Source organism: Ambystoma mexicanum, chromosome 12 (genome assembly GCF_040938575.1).
Source record: "Ambystoma mexicanum isolate Mex_15411 chromosome 12, UKY_AmexF1_1, whole genome shotgun sequence".
NCBI classification, from domain to species: domain Eukaryota; kingdom Metazoa; phylum Chordata; class Amphibia; order Caudata; family Ambystomatidae; genus Ambystoma; species Ambystoma mexicanum.
In genome coordinates, this window is record NC_090936.1 from 1,110,232,741 (window position 1) to 1,110,245,175 (window position 12,435).

Here is a 12,435-nt window from a genome sequence, read left to right on the forward strand (position 1 = left end):
TGCAGAGTGCTTATAAATCGAGTCCCGAAGGCAGGCCTGGTAAGACATTTTGACTACACCAGTGGCGTGTTTACAGCTCCAATTAAGTCATTAACTCTCAGAAGACTGCTTTGAACAAACACTGGCAGGGACTTTGAATGTAAAGCCTGATGAAATTGAATGTAAAGCCTGATGGAAGGGCTTGATGAAAGCAAGCTCAAAGAGTTCCCACAAGGAGGTGTTTTGGGCGAGCAGAGGCAGGAATGGGTGCGAATGTCCATAGGGATTAGCATGGCCATGGGCAGGCAATGGGTGGGCACATAACCAAACAACACCTACAGAGTATCACCCTGATTCATGGAATTATTTGCGTGTAAAACGGGGATTTGCAAGCCACTCTGCCCACAAATCCCTGTTTGATGAATGGGGATTTGCGGGCAGAATGGCACGCACATCACCAGGGGTGGACTGGCCGCTGAAAATGTGTAATATGGGGCCACTTTGAAAATTATTTCCAGGGCCTCTTTTGGTTTCCAGTCCACCCCTGGTTGTTACTACCAGGGAGTCGGGTTTTAATTGACCCCTAATGTACAGGGGATCAGAGGATGCAGCACAGAATAATTTTTCAACTCGTGGATTAACTGCAAGAGTATGATTTGGAGTCACCAGCGAGGGGTCAATTCTACGCTGGATAGATTTTAATATCGGGATAGCCTGAGTAATGGCTCTTTTTTCACCTAGGATCTCTTTCGCAAAATCCCTGTCCTCTTGGACACCTTGTGTGTCAATATGAAAATGGGCTTCTGCCTTAGCCAGTACCTCGTTGAGGAGTGGTTCATTATCTATGGGTGAGTCATTCACCGGGGGGTCTTTCGGAATTGGGGAGTCAAGATTGTAGGCTTCAGCCTCATCCTCCTCCTCCTCCTGGTCCTCATCATCCCCATAATAAGAGACTCCCCTGTCTGGTCTTCCAGCATTTGTGGTTCTGTTTCCTCACAATATGGCTCGGGATGGTAAGGTTCAATGACCAAAGGGTCTGTGACTAAGGCCTGCACCGGGGCATCAGAGCAGAGTCTTTTAGCAGGGGGTTGAGAGTCCTTGGACCCCGAAGGGGCAGAGGTAGCTGGTGTGTTGGCATAACTATGAAAATAATGAAGGTCTTTTTCATATGCAAAAAATGACATTCTTCTCATAACCCTATCAATATCAACTGAATTATATTCTCTGGAGCCAGGGATAACCACAACATCTTCTGTTTCCTCTTCCGTGCCCATATCTTGAGCAGTGGGAGGATGATTTTACCTTTAGTCGGAGGGCTCGGACCTTGGACTTCTCTACTGATTTAGGGGCCTTTTGTTTCTCCTTATGAACATGGTGTTCTAAAGGCTTTTGTGTTGTTTAGCCCCCTTCCCATGACTAGAGGAATGTTTCCCAGTGCTTTTAGGCGTTTCCGAAGGAGCTGATGCCTTGCGTCGAGATTCGGAAGTGGTATCTGACACCTCGCATCGAGAATCGGTGGTGGTACGAGATTCGGAGGTGGTCTTGGAGGAAGGACGTCGAATCTCTGGAGTAGACTCTACGCGCCTTGCCTGACGATAGAGGTCGGAATCGTCTTCTGACGGTTGGGTCTCTGGGACTATTGGGAGCGTGACACCTTTTCCAACCACGGACGGTTGGTCTTTGTCATGAGGCGATCGCGAACGGGAATGCCCAGAGGACACAGATTTGTTGGACCGCTCTCTCAGTGTCTTCTGTTGCCGATCGCTAGACACGCGCGTCGAGTCACGACTGGGGCTGATGTGTTTACTGGAAGTAGTGTGTCTGTGTGTCGCGCTTATGCTGCTGGGTGTTGTCCCCATAACTGGGCCGCCGGCCAGTCCTCCGGGGTTGGGGGCTTGCATGTGGGTGTCAGAAGTCAACCCTCTGCCCTCGCCGTCCGATACGGCGGCATTGCTGCCAGCCATCGCTAAATGACCCTTTGGTGTCCATGGCCTGGCGTAAGGGGTCCAGCATTTAGTGGAGCGGTCCTTAAGTGTTTTTGGCTTGAAGAGCTTGCAAACTCGACAGTTAGCCTCGGCATGGTCTTGTGGGAGACACAGGTTACACGTATTGTGTTTATCTACCCAGGGAAACATTCTGTTACACTTAGGGCAGAATTTGGAAGGAGTACTCTCCATATGTCTCAAATTGGCAGTGAGCGGGTATATGTAGGAAATAAATGTGGGAAAAGCCTGTATGGCCACCCCCCACTCTCCCTTTCAAGGCCCAATGTCCGTCGTGGCGTTCTCTTGACGGCTGGTTTCCTCGATGTTCACTGACGTCGATCTTAGGCGTAGGGTGGAAGAGAACAGGGAAGTTTTTAACAATAATTTTAGTGTTATTGGAAAAGCCAAGGGAACTACGCAACTTGCTGCTGACTAGTTTGGCGGAAAAAAACAATCTGAGGGTCCTACACGCGTAAGGGATCATGGGTACACGGGACGTCACACTAGGGATAGTATTACTGGCACGCCCTAGTTCGACGCCCATTTTTGAGTTTCAAAAAAAAACTGTAATACTCCACAGCTTCCACTAGATGTCAGCCTATGCACAGCATGTGATCTAAGCAGATACCACAAGCCTCAGAAGATATGACATGGTATGATATGGCATTTATAACGCGCCTATACACAAGTGTTCCAAGGCGCGACGAGGCAAGGGAGGGGAACAAAGGGAGGATGGACAACGATCCTACTAGGCCAGGTGTCATTCAGATTGCACAAGTGCGTGGGAAGGGGGCAGGGACAGTGCAGTAAATGGGAATAGATAATAACATTAAGTAAAGTGACGGCCAGCATGTGGCAAGTGCATGGGTAAGTTCAGAAATCCGGTGTTAAGAGCTGGTAGGGGGACTGTAGGGATACAGAAACAATCCCCAAGTGTGGGGGTTGCCAGGTCGGCAGTGCAGGTCTGACGCTGGCAGTGGAGGGACCTGGGCCCGAGATCAGAGGGTGTCCAGGTGGCCAGTGCAGGTCCAGTTACAGCCAGGAGGTCAGAAAAGGAGAGGAAGAGAAAAGGCAGAGGCAAAGAGAAAGGTTTTGAGGTGCTTCCGGAACCAGAGATAGGTTCTCCTCAAGTTTACGGGAGGCAGGGAGGCTGTTCCAGAGGGAGGCAGCAGCCGAAGAAAGAGATCTACCACCAACTCTTTGCTTGGAGAAGTGACTGACACTGAGGGAGTTGGAGGCAGGTGAGCGAAGAGCTTGAGAAGGAAGATGCTTAGGAAGAGAGAGTTGAAGGTATTGAGGTCCCAGGCCCCAGAAGGCCTTGTGGACGATGCATAGGGTTTTGAACTTAATCCTCGCTGCCACTGCGAGCCAGTGCAGAGATTTCAGTCCTGGAGAGATACGTTCCCTGGGCTTGAGGCCAAGGACAAGTCTTGCAGTCCTGTTCTGGATAAGTTGCAGAGGGCGTAGAGTAGAAGCAGGCAGATTTAGAAAGAGGCTGTTGCAAAAGTCCAGCCTAGAGAGAAGCAGAGCTCTGGAGACAGTGAGCTTCTGGGGGAAGGAGAGGAAAAGGAGAATACCTCTGAGGAGGTGCAGCTGGTAGTGTGACTTCTTAGAGACGTCAGAGATGTGAGGAGAGAAGGAGAGTGTGGCGTCGAAGATGACTCCGAGGTTTTTAGCCTTGCAGGTGGGAGCAGGAAGAGGACCAAGAGAAGCTTGGCAGAGAGCTACCTGAAAGGAGGGAATGGGTGTGCTGATTAGGAGAATCTCAGTCTTACTGGCATTAAGGCAGAGGTCATTGGCGGCACACCACTCCTGGATAGCAGACAGACAGTAAGAGATGAAAAAAGGAAAGGAGTATGCACAGGGTAGCCTGAAAAAGAGCTGGGTGTCATTTGCATTGGACTGAAAGTTGTGTCAGAGAGCGGCGATGGAGTGACAGGTATTGGTTGAACAGCCAGGTAGAGAGGTTAGACCCCTGGGGGACACCACAGGTAGAGAAAAAGATAGCAGAGAGGAAGGACCCAAGTTGGACCTGGGGAGTCTGTCAGAGAGCACCATGGTACATTCAGATAAAAATGAAGCTGAATCGCTGGCGGAGCCAATCACTGTCCACCAAGGAAGACGGTAATGGCTGATTAATGTCTCTTAGTCTTAAATTCAAGAGTTCGCTCTGAGTTCTTGTAGACTTCTGTGTATTATGATTAAGGCTTCCTGTTTTCCGTTTTTACTGATTTTTGCACATAATACAGACAAAAATCAATCTGCTTTTTCTTTGTACCTATTTATAAATATGGAAAGAAATGGAAAACCAGGTCTTTCTTCTTAGTGCCCCATGCTATCAATCATGCTTTCAAGGCTAATCCCACTGCACACTGGCAACAAGGAGAGTGTACATTTTGCATGAAAAATAGTATGAAAGTTCTTTAAATTGTTACCAAGATAAATCTTAGGTCAGAAGCAATCACAGTAGCAATCACTTGTTATAGTAAGGATGGAGCTGACATTGTTGTGGAATAACCAAGTTCCATTCGTGTTCTGTGTGACTGCATGTGTGTTTTAATAAATGCATTTTTACATTCGAATAAATGCAGAAAAATACTTATTGTTGCATATCTTTTTTAACTTTTATTTTATTTAAGTGTTTAGTTACAAAGAACCTTAAACACTACAAGTAAATAGTTTATACATAATAATTTCATAATACAAACAATTCTTTATAGAGTGCCCTATTTATAGTTCGTACACAATGATAATGGCGTAGTTAGGTTATTAATTCAGTATACAATGGATACATGATTAAAAAGAACATTATTCAGGCAATTCATTAAAAACTATTTTCATATACTTGATTCATAATAACAGTTGACTAAAAAGCAGAACCAATAAAATCATTAGCAATTATTACTTATTGGCCAATCTTCAACAATTTCTCTATTTCCACCCATTTATAATGTACCATGTAATTCAAGCAAAACAGGGATCAACTAAGACCGACTACCTCTCTCTCTCTCTCTATCCGCTATCTACCGGGCCGTTCTTCACAATGATGTTGTTTGCTGATATAGTCACAACACATTTGCCATGTCAGACCGATAATTGTACCTTTTAAAACAAAATGTATTAAAAAAACACTACACCATAAAATAGGAGCCGTTAAGGAAAATTGATGTGCACTTTCAACAAGGCACATAAACATAAAACAACTTTACTGTGACTTGTTCAATCTGTTGTTTTATCGGAGGTGGGGTTAGCACGTGATATACAGATTTATATATACACACTTCTTGACAATTGTTCTATTTTCACCAGATGTTACATATTTGTCAATTTTACTATTATTTCAAACCATTTCTTCAGCTAAGAGGCAGCTGTTATTGTCTCTCATATGTTAGGATATTTATTTCTATCCGTTGGATATGTCTACATATGTTTCATCAACAACCAATTAGGCACTATGCCTAGTATCTTTTCGTTTTGTTCTGGCCATCTTCAGTACAAATATATTTCATTTAGGTTCATGGAATAATTCTCAGGAACCTCATTACTTTTTTCAGAAAATTCACTGTTTTGTAACTTTAGTCGGATTAGAGCTTTTCTATCTTGAACACAAAAGTGATGTTTCTTTTGTGCATTGGAAGCCAGCTATCTTTATTTTGGCCACTTAGTTCTCTTCCTCTTGGGGGAAAAAAGTTTTTTCCCTTCTTCTTATCTTTTGCGGTTGTAATTTTTCACGCTCTTTTTCTTGTGGACTTCTTATATTGCAAGGGGCACATTAGAAGATTATTTTCTTTATTTCTTTGTTTGCACAGCTGCCTCTTTTTATCTCCAGACTGTCCCATCTTATTTCCCATGCTAAGAGGTCGTTCTGTATCAGGATCTCTTTCAGCTGTGTACCGTCTGTTTTAAATTGTGTAATTCAAGCTCATGCTAGAGCCTGCGAAAATCCTGGCCCACATTTGAACGCTATGTAAATTGTCAAGTGGCAGATGCAGCCTGCGATACCCCTTATCTCAAATATGAGTAATCTTAGCGCACTGTGTTAACACTTGTCTATCAGTTTCTACCCCTATTGTACATAGTCTGAAGATACGATCCTCCCAAGCAAGATTCTTCCAGGCTCCCACTCTAGAGAGTTGGAAAGAAACCTAATCGTAAGCGTAAAATAAATCTCCTAGTTTTTACATCTCTAATAGTTTGAAGATATTGCAATGGAGAGTTGAACGGGAATGACTGGAATACATATATTTTATACACAATTCTAGTTGAAAGGATTGTGATATTCTTATCCCTATCCCATATCCCTGCTTTATTTTAATGTCTTTGATTGCAATCCCAATATTCTCAAAGGTCTTTAGATCATAAACAATCATATCTAGGAACTCAAGGACTTCTTTCAGCCAATTTTCCAGGGCAGAAGTGGGATAGGGCTCTTGCACCAAGAGGTTAAAATTATTATACATTGTGTTTACATTGCTGCCTTCTTCTGTGATTTTTAAGAAAGGAGGTGCGCTGTTTATTTTCTTAAGAGTGCTAAGCACTATGATACCTAATTCACAGTGTATCGCCTGTCAGGTTGTACAATTCGGTAAGCACAATGTGTGTTGCCATAATTTCCCCTCTAGTTGGTCCAGCCATGCGGTCTCTTTATCTGTGAATATCTCGAATCCATAAAGGATGCTCGGAATAGTGCTGGTCTTATAGAATTTTAAGGAGGCCCTCAATCGAGCGGCCTCCCTTAACTCTTATGTTTTGTCTTATCACAATACATTTGTTTAGTGTTTTGGTGATGACATAGTTCCCTTGTTTATCCCCATTATCCTTTTCAAACATAGAGATACCCAGATAAGTATATCTATCTACTCTTTCAATCTGTTCACTTCATTTTCCATCGTCCAATTGAGAGTTTTTATTTTTCTATTCTTTTCATGAAAGATCATAATTTTTGTTTCTTATAATTTATTTCGAGACCATTCGCTCGGGAGAACTTCTGCAAGGCAGTTAATGATCTTTGTAGTCCAATTGGAGTTTGACCCAAAATAAGAGTATCATTAGCATATGATAGACAAGAGACCCGTTGCTGGCCAACTCGAGGGGGTTTATATATAAGACAAATATTAAATGTAGATAAATACAGAAAAAAAATGACGAAACATAAATATGGATAAATACAGACGGAAATGATGGAAAAATAGATTCCATAAAACCGGAGTCCTGATTATGATGGATCGCGCTAGTGTAACTACTTGTGCTACAGCATACCCATTTGCATGTATGAAGGGTAAAATGCCATGTGTCCACTCTGCTGTGCCAGGTAGCTCTGTCTTTTCTGATGCAACCCTCAAGTAGTGAGCAATCACTGCAGCATGTCAGGGTTGGAACGGATGTCGCCTCAAATAACATTCTGTGCTGCAGACGTGTGCAGACGCAGCAACCAGTGCAGTGTTAGTGGGCCGTTCATCCAGAGGCACTCATTTGTAATACTCAGTGATGTTTTTCAAGACCAATCTAAAATAACACTGAAAACAGTCATGCAACTTTTGTAACCTTTGAACATTGTTATGTGTTTTTACCTAATGTGTTGTATCACCCTAATCTTCATATTATTCCATGTTTTCATGGTCAAACAAGTCATGGCCTATGGAATTATATTGCATGGGAATGCTTGATTAAGCCGTACATGCATACCTGAATATCGCCCACGCTCAGTTCTCGGTTCACGTCATATCTAACGACAAAGTCTCCCAAAATGCCATTTTGTGCAATCTTGGCCTGCTGCACCACATTGGGGTTGAAGGTCACTTTGATGGCGTTGTGAGTTTGCTTGATAATGGTCGAAGGTGGAGGGGTGAGTTGGTCTGTGCAAAACAATGAGAACAGATATTTGCATTAATATTCTCATTGGCCTCCTGTTGCCCTTCTTACCTTGCTGTACTGTTATCCCTGGAGAGAGCATACAAACAAATACCATTTCACATTTTAAAGCTAAGATATTCCAAAATGAACAAGAAATGGAGGACCAGAAAATTCAGTGTTAGTGCTGAACCAGGCAAGCAAAAACATACACAACTCAAGCCAGAAAAAGACTCAGAACCAGCATACAATCCCCCCCCACCATACAAAAGAGATCATTAGCATCATCCCTTCCTGGATCCTACATTACCAAGCCCCATACCTGGCATCCTGCCTCCCCAACCACAATACAAAACCTTTACCCAGCATCCTCCTCATTTCCCACAAGATAACTCCAATACCTGTCATCCTGCCTCCACCCACAATACAAAACCTATACTTGGCATCCTTCCCAGTTCCCACAACATAACTCCCAAACCTGGCATCCTCTTTCCCCAACCACAATAAGAAGCCTATACCTGGCATCCACCCCACCTCCCACAACATAACCCCCATACCTGGCATCCTGCCTCCCCAACCACAATACAAAACCTATACCTGGCATCCTCTCCATATCCTGTAACATAAATCGAATACCTGGCCGCCTGCCTTACCAACTACAATATAAAACATATACCTGGCAACCTCCCCAATTCTGGCAACATAACCCTCATAGCTGTCATCCTACGTCCCACTCACAATACAGAATCTATACCTGTCATCCTCCCCAGCTCCCACAACATAGCCCCAATACTTGCCACCCTGCCTCCCCAACCTTAATACAAAACCTATATATACCATCCTCCCCAGCTCCCACAACATACCACCATACCTGGCATTCTGCCTACACTCACAATACAAAACCTATACCTGATTCCTCCACAGTTCCCACAACATAATCCCCATACCTGGCATCCTACCTCCCCAACCACAATACAAAAACTATACATGGCATCCTTCCCAGCTCCCACAATACAACCTCCATACCTGGCATCCTGCCACCACCCACAATTCAAAACCTATGCTTGGCATCCTCCCAAGGTCCCCATAGCTCATATATCTGTCATCTTTCCTCCCAAACCACAATACATAACCTATACCTGTATCCTCCCAAGCTCCCACAACATACCCCCATTCCTGGCATTCTGCCATCTGAAACAATACAAACCCTATACCTGGCATCCTGCCTCCCCAACCACAATAACAAAACCTACACCTGGCATCCTTCCCAGTTCCCACAACATAACCCCCATACCTGGCACCTTGCCTCCCTAATCACAATACAAAACCTAGACCTGGAAACCTCCCCAGTTCCCAGCAACCTTTCTGTTGTGTCGGCGGAGACAGCCAGACCGCTGCAGCACTCCGCGTTCAGAGGAGCTCCCCGCACTTAGGGGGATCCGTTCATGAACCAGTGTTCCTGAGGCCTTCCCTAAATTATGCGAGTCAAAGCCAAATCAAATCAAAACAGTGAAAGTAGCCCAGAGTGATTTTCATCGCATTTGGGCTCGAGGTCAGGATGTGGAGGCACCACCATCTCTGATGGATACGACGATCTGAAAAAGACATACCCAAACTACAGGTCCTGAAGAAGATGATGAGAACCAGTATGTCATTGAAACCGGTCGACCACTACAATGCACGATATCCCATGGAAATACAGGATACGGGAATTTAAGGAATATCTTCTAGTGGAGACTCTCTCTCCTCTTTGATTGGTGTTTTTCGCCATAATGTTTTGGGGTAAAATAACAATATTGAAAATGGAGGACCTAGTCCACAAGAAATTTGAGGTCCCGTAACTTTGAGACATGAAAAAAAATGTAAGTATCACTATTGATTTTTACATTCTTGAGTTGAAGCATACATAAGCATCTGATTCACACCACATGTACACACGCCTGTTGTTGGTGAATAAAGTAAGAAAACGGCAATTGTGCCTTAAAGAGAACATTCCTCCAGGGAATGTCCATGTAGGCAAAGCAGACTTGGTTCAACCATTTTACTGGTTTACGAATACTGCATTGTAGATGCAGGCCCAGCACTTCTTTCTCCTTTCCTATCAGATAGGCGGTGCCCCACCTCTGACCTAGGGATAGTGGCACTCTATAGGGATACGGTGTACTTCTGCCTAGGGACTGCTGTAGCATACACATTGAATGAAAATAAATAAACTAGTATTACTAGCATTTAATTTTGCTTTTACAAGTGTTCTTATGTGATATATCTGATGCTGTACCTAACACTTAAGGCCATTGTTTACCCTTAATCAGTTTCCATGATTGTTGTTGTGTTTAAATCCTCCCCAGTTCCCACACCATACCCCCATACCTGGCATCTGGCCTCCCTCCACAATACAGAACCTATACCTTACATCCTCCCCAGCTCGCACAACATAACCCCAATACCAGGCATCCTGCCTGCCCAATCACAATATAAAACCTAGACCTAGCATCCTCCCCAGTTCCCACAATATACCCCCATACCTGGCATCCTGCCTCCCCCCACAATACAGAACCTATGCCTGCCATCCTTCCCAGCTCCCACAACATAACCCCAATACCTGGCATCCTGCCTGCCTAATCACAATATAAACCCTACACCTGGAATCCTGTCCAGCTCCCACAACATACCCCGTAACTGGCATCCTGCCAAAACTCACAATACAAAATCTATACCTGGCATGCTCCCATTTCCCACAACATGATCCCCATACCTGGCATCTCGTCTCCCCAACCACAATAATAAATATATATCTGGCATCCTCCCCAGCTCCCACAGCATATCCTGCCTTACCTGGCATACTGCGTCCATCCACAATACCAAACGTATACTTAGCATCCTCCCCAGTTTCCACAACATAACCCCCATACCTGGCATCCTGCCTCCCCAACCACAATACAAAGCCTATACCTGGCAACCTCTCCAGCTCCCACAAAATAACCCTCATATCTGGCATCCTGCCACCACCCACCATACAAAACCTATACCCGGCATCCTCCCCAGTTCTCACAATATACCCCCCATACCTGGCATCCTGCCTCCCCAACCACAATACATAACCTATACCTGACATCCTTCCCAGCTCCCACAACATAACCCCCGTACCTGGCATCCTGCCTCCCCAACCACAATACATAACCTATACCTGACATCCTTCCCAGCTTCCACAACATAACCCCTGTACCTAGCATCCTGCCTCCACCCACAATAAAAAACTAAACCTAGCATTCTTACCAGTTCCCACAACATTCCCCATACCTGGCATCCTGCCATCATTCAAAATACAAAAGCTAAACCTGGCATCCTCCCAGCTTCCACAACATAAAACCCATACCTGGCATTCTGTCTCCCTCAACAAAACCCTCCGCCTACACCTAGCATCCTTCCTTCCAATCCCCAATTGCACAAGGTACATACCTGGTATTCCAATGTTGTCAGATACTATACATTGAGATCATATTATTTGACCAGGATCACACACTATAGTTAAGAGATAAAGGGGGGACTTTAACCTAGTCTGCACTTTGGACACTTCACCATATATTTTCTTAGCTCTACCTTGTCCAAATGTGTGCTAATGCAGGGGTCTGCAAACCTTAGCTGTCCAGACGTTTTGGGCTACAACTCCTACCAGTCCCAGCCACCAATGTCAATGGTGAGGGATCATGGGAATAGTAGTGCAAAACATCTGGAGTGGAGATCCACGGGTTGCAGACCTATGTGTCAATGTATGGTTTTAAAGAGCAAACATAGCATTCTGTTTTATAGCTATGACTTGCAAAGGACCCACATTGTGTACATATAGCTCTCTTAGGATGTCTGCATTGGGAAATGAGTATGTTCACAGGTATTATTGGGATGACAATGAGTATATCCCACCCCCCTAAGCGCTTCGAGGTGAGGCGAATACCCTACGAGACAGTGTAGTGTATAAGAGGGGAGAGAACCGTACTAGAAAACCTGGTGCGAAAAGCAATATTGCGCGACTAGCAGATGCATGGCATCAGGAGACACATAGAAAGAAACCCCATTTTGTAGTTATGGTGAAAACACAGGCTTGTGTGACTATGCTGCACCAGCTGAGCTCCATGGAAAGAGTTCATTAGGCCCAACACCCTCACGGCAGAGCGAATATTCACCACCAGTTCCCACAGAAGTCCACTTCCCCCATGTCCCTTTACTGTTGCAATCATTTAGTATTGTTCAGAGGAATGTGCCCCGCAAGAGCGTGAGACAACACCAGGCTCTGCGCAGCGTCCGTTCATCACCATACTGCCAGCAGGCCTCTTACCCCCACCAAGTCAGTCCAGAGTCAGTTCCACACCACTGACCCGACCCCCACACCTCTGCATTGCATGATAAGCAAGCGACCCTCCTGTCCCAACAAAAAACAAATGTCCATAGAAGTGCTAAGCAGGCGCAACTGTTTTGCTCCCAGTCTACAATACATCCTTTGTAACACTAGGTACAGGGAGGCATAAATTAAAGATCAAACCCAGGGTGGAAACCTTGAGTGCGGGAGGTGCGGTATCAATGAAGCCCTGAATGTGTGGGTCAGCATGACTGTATTTTACCCTCC

General features: G+C 44.8%; 1 protein-coding gene across 1 annotated transcript in view; it reads right to left on the minus strand.

Moving 5' to 3' along the window:
• ITIH5 (inter-alpha-trypsin inhibitor heavy chain 5) overlaps positions 1-12,435 on the minus strand; it is a 457,780-nt gene that overhangs the window by 160,002 nt on the left and 285,343 nt on the right. The window contains exon 6 of the mRNA XM_069629674.1: positions 7,650-7,819. Coding sequence (XP_069485775.1) covers positions 7,650-7,819 — 170 coding nt within the window. The remainder of the gene's footprint in view (positions 1-7,649; positions 7,820-12,435) is intronic.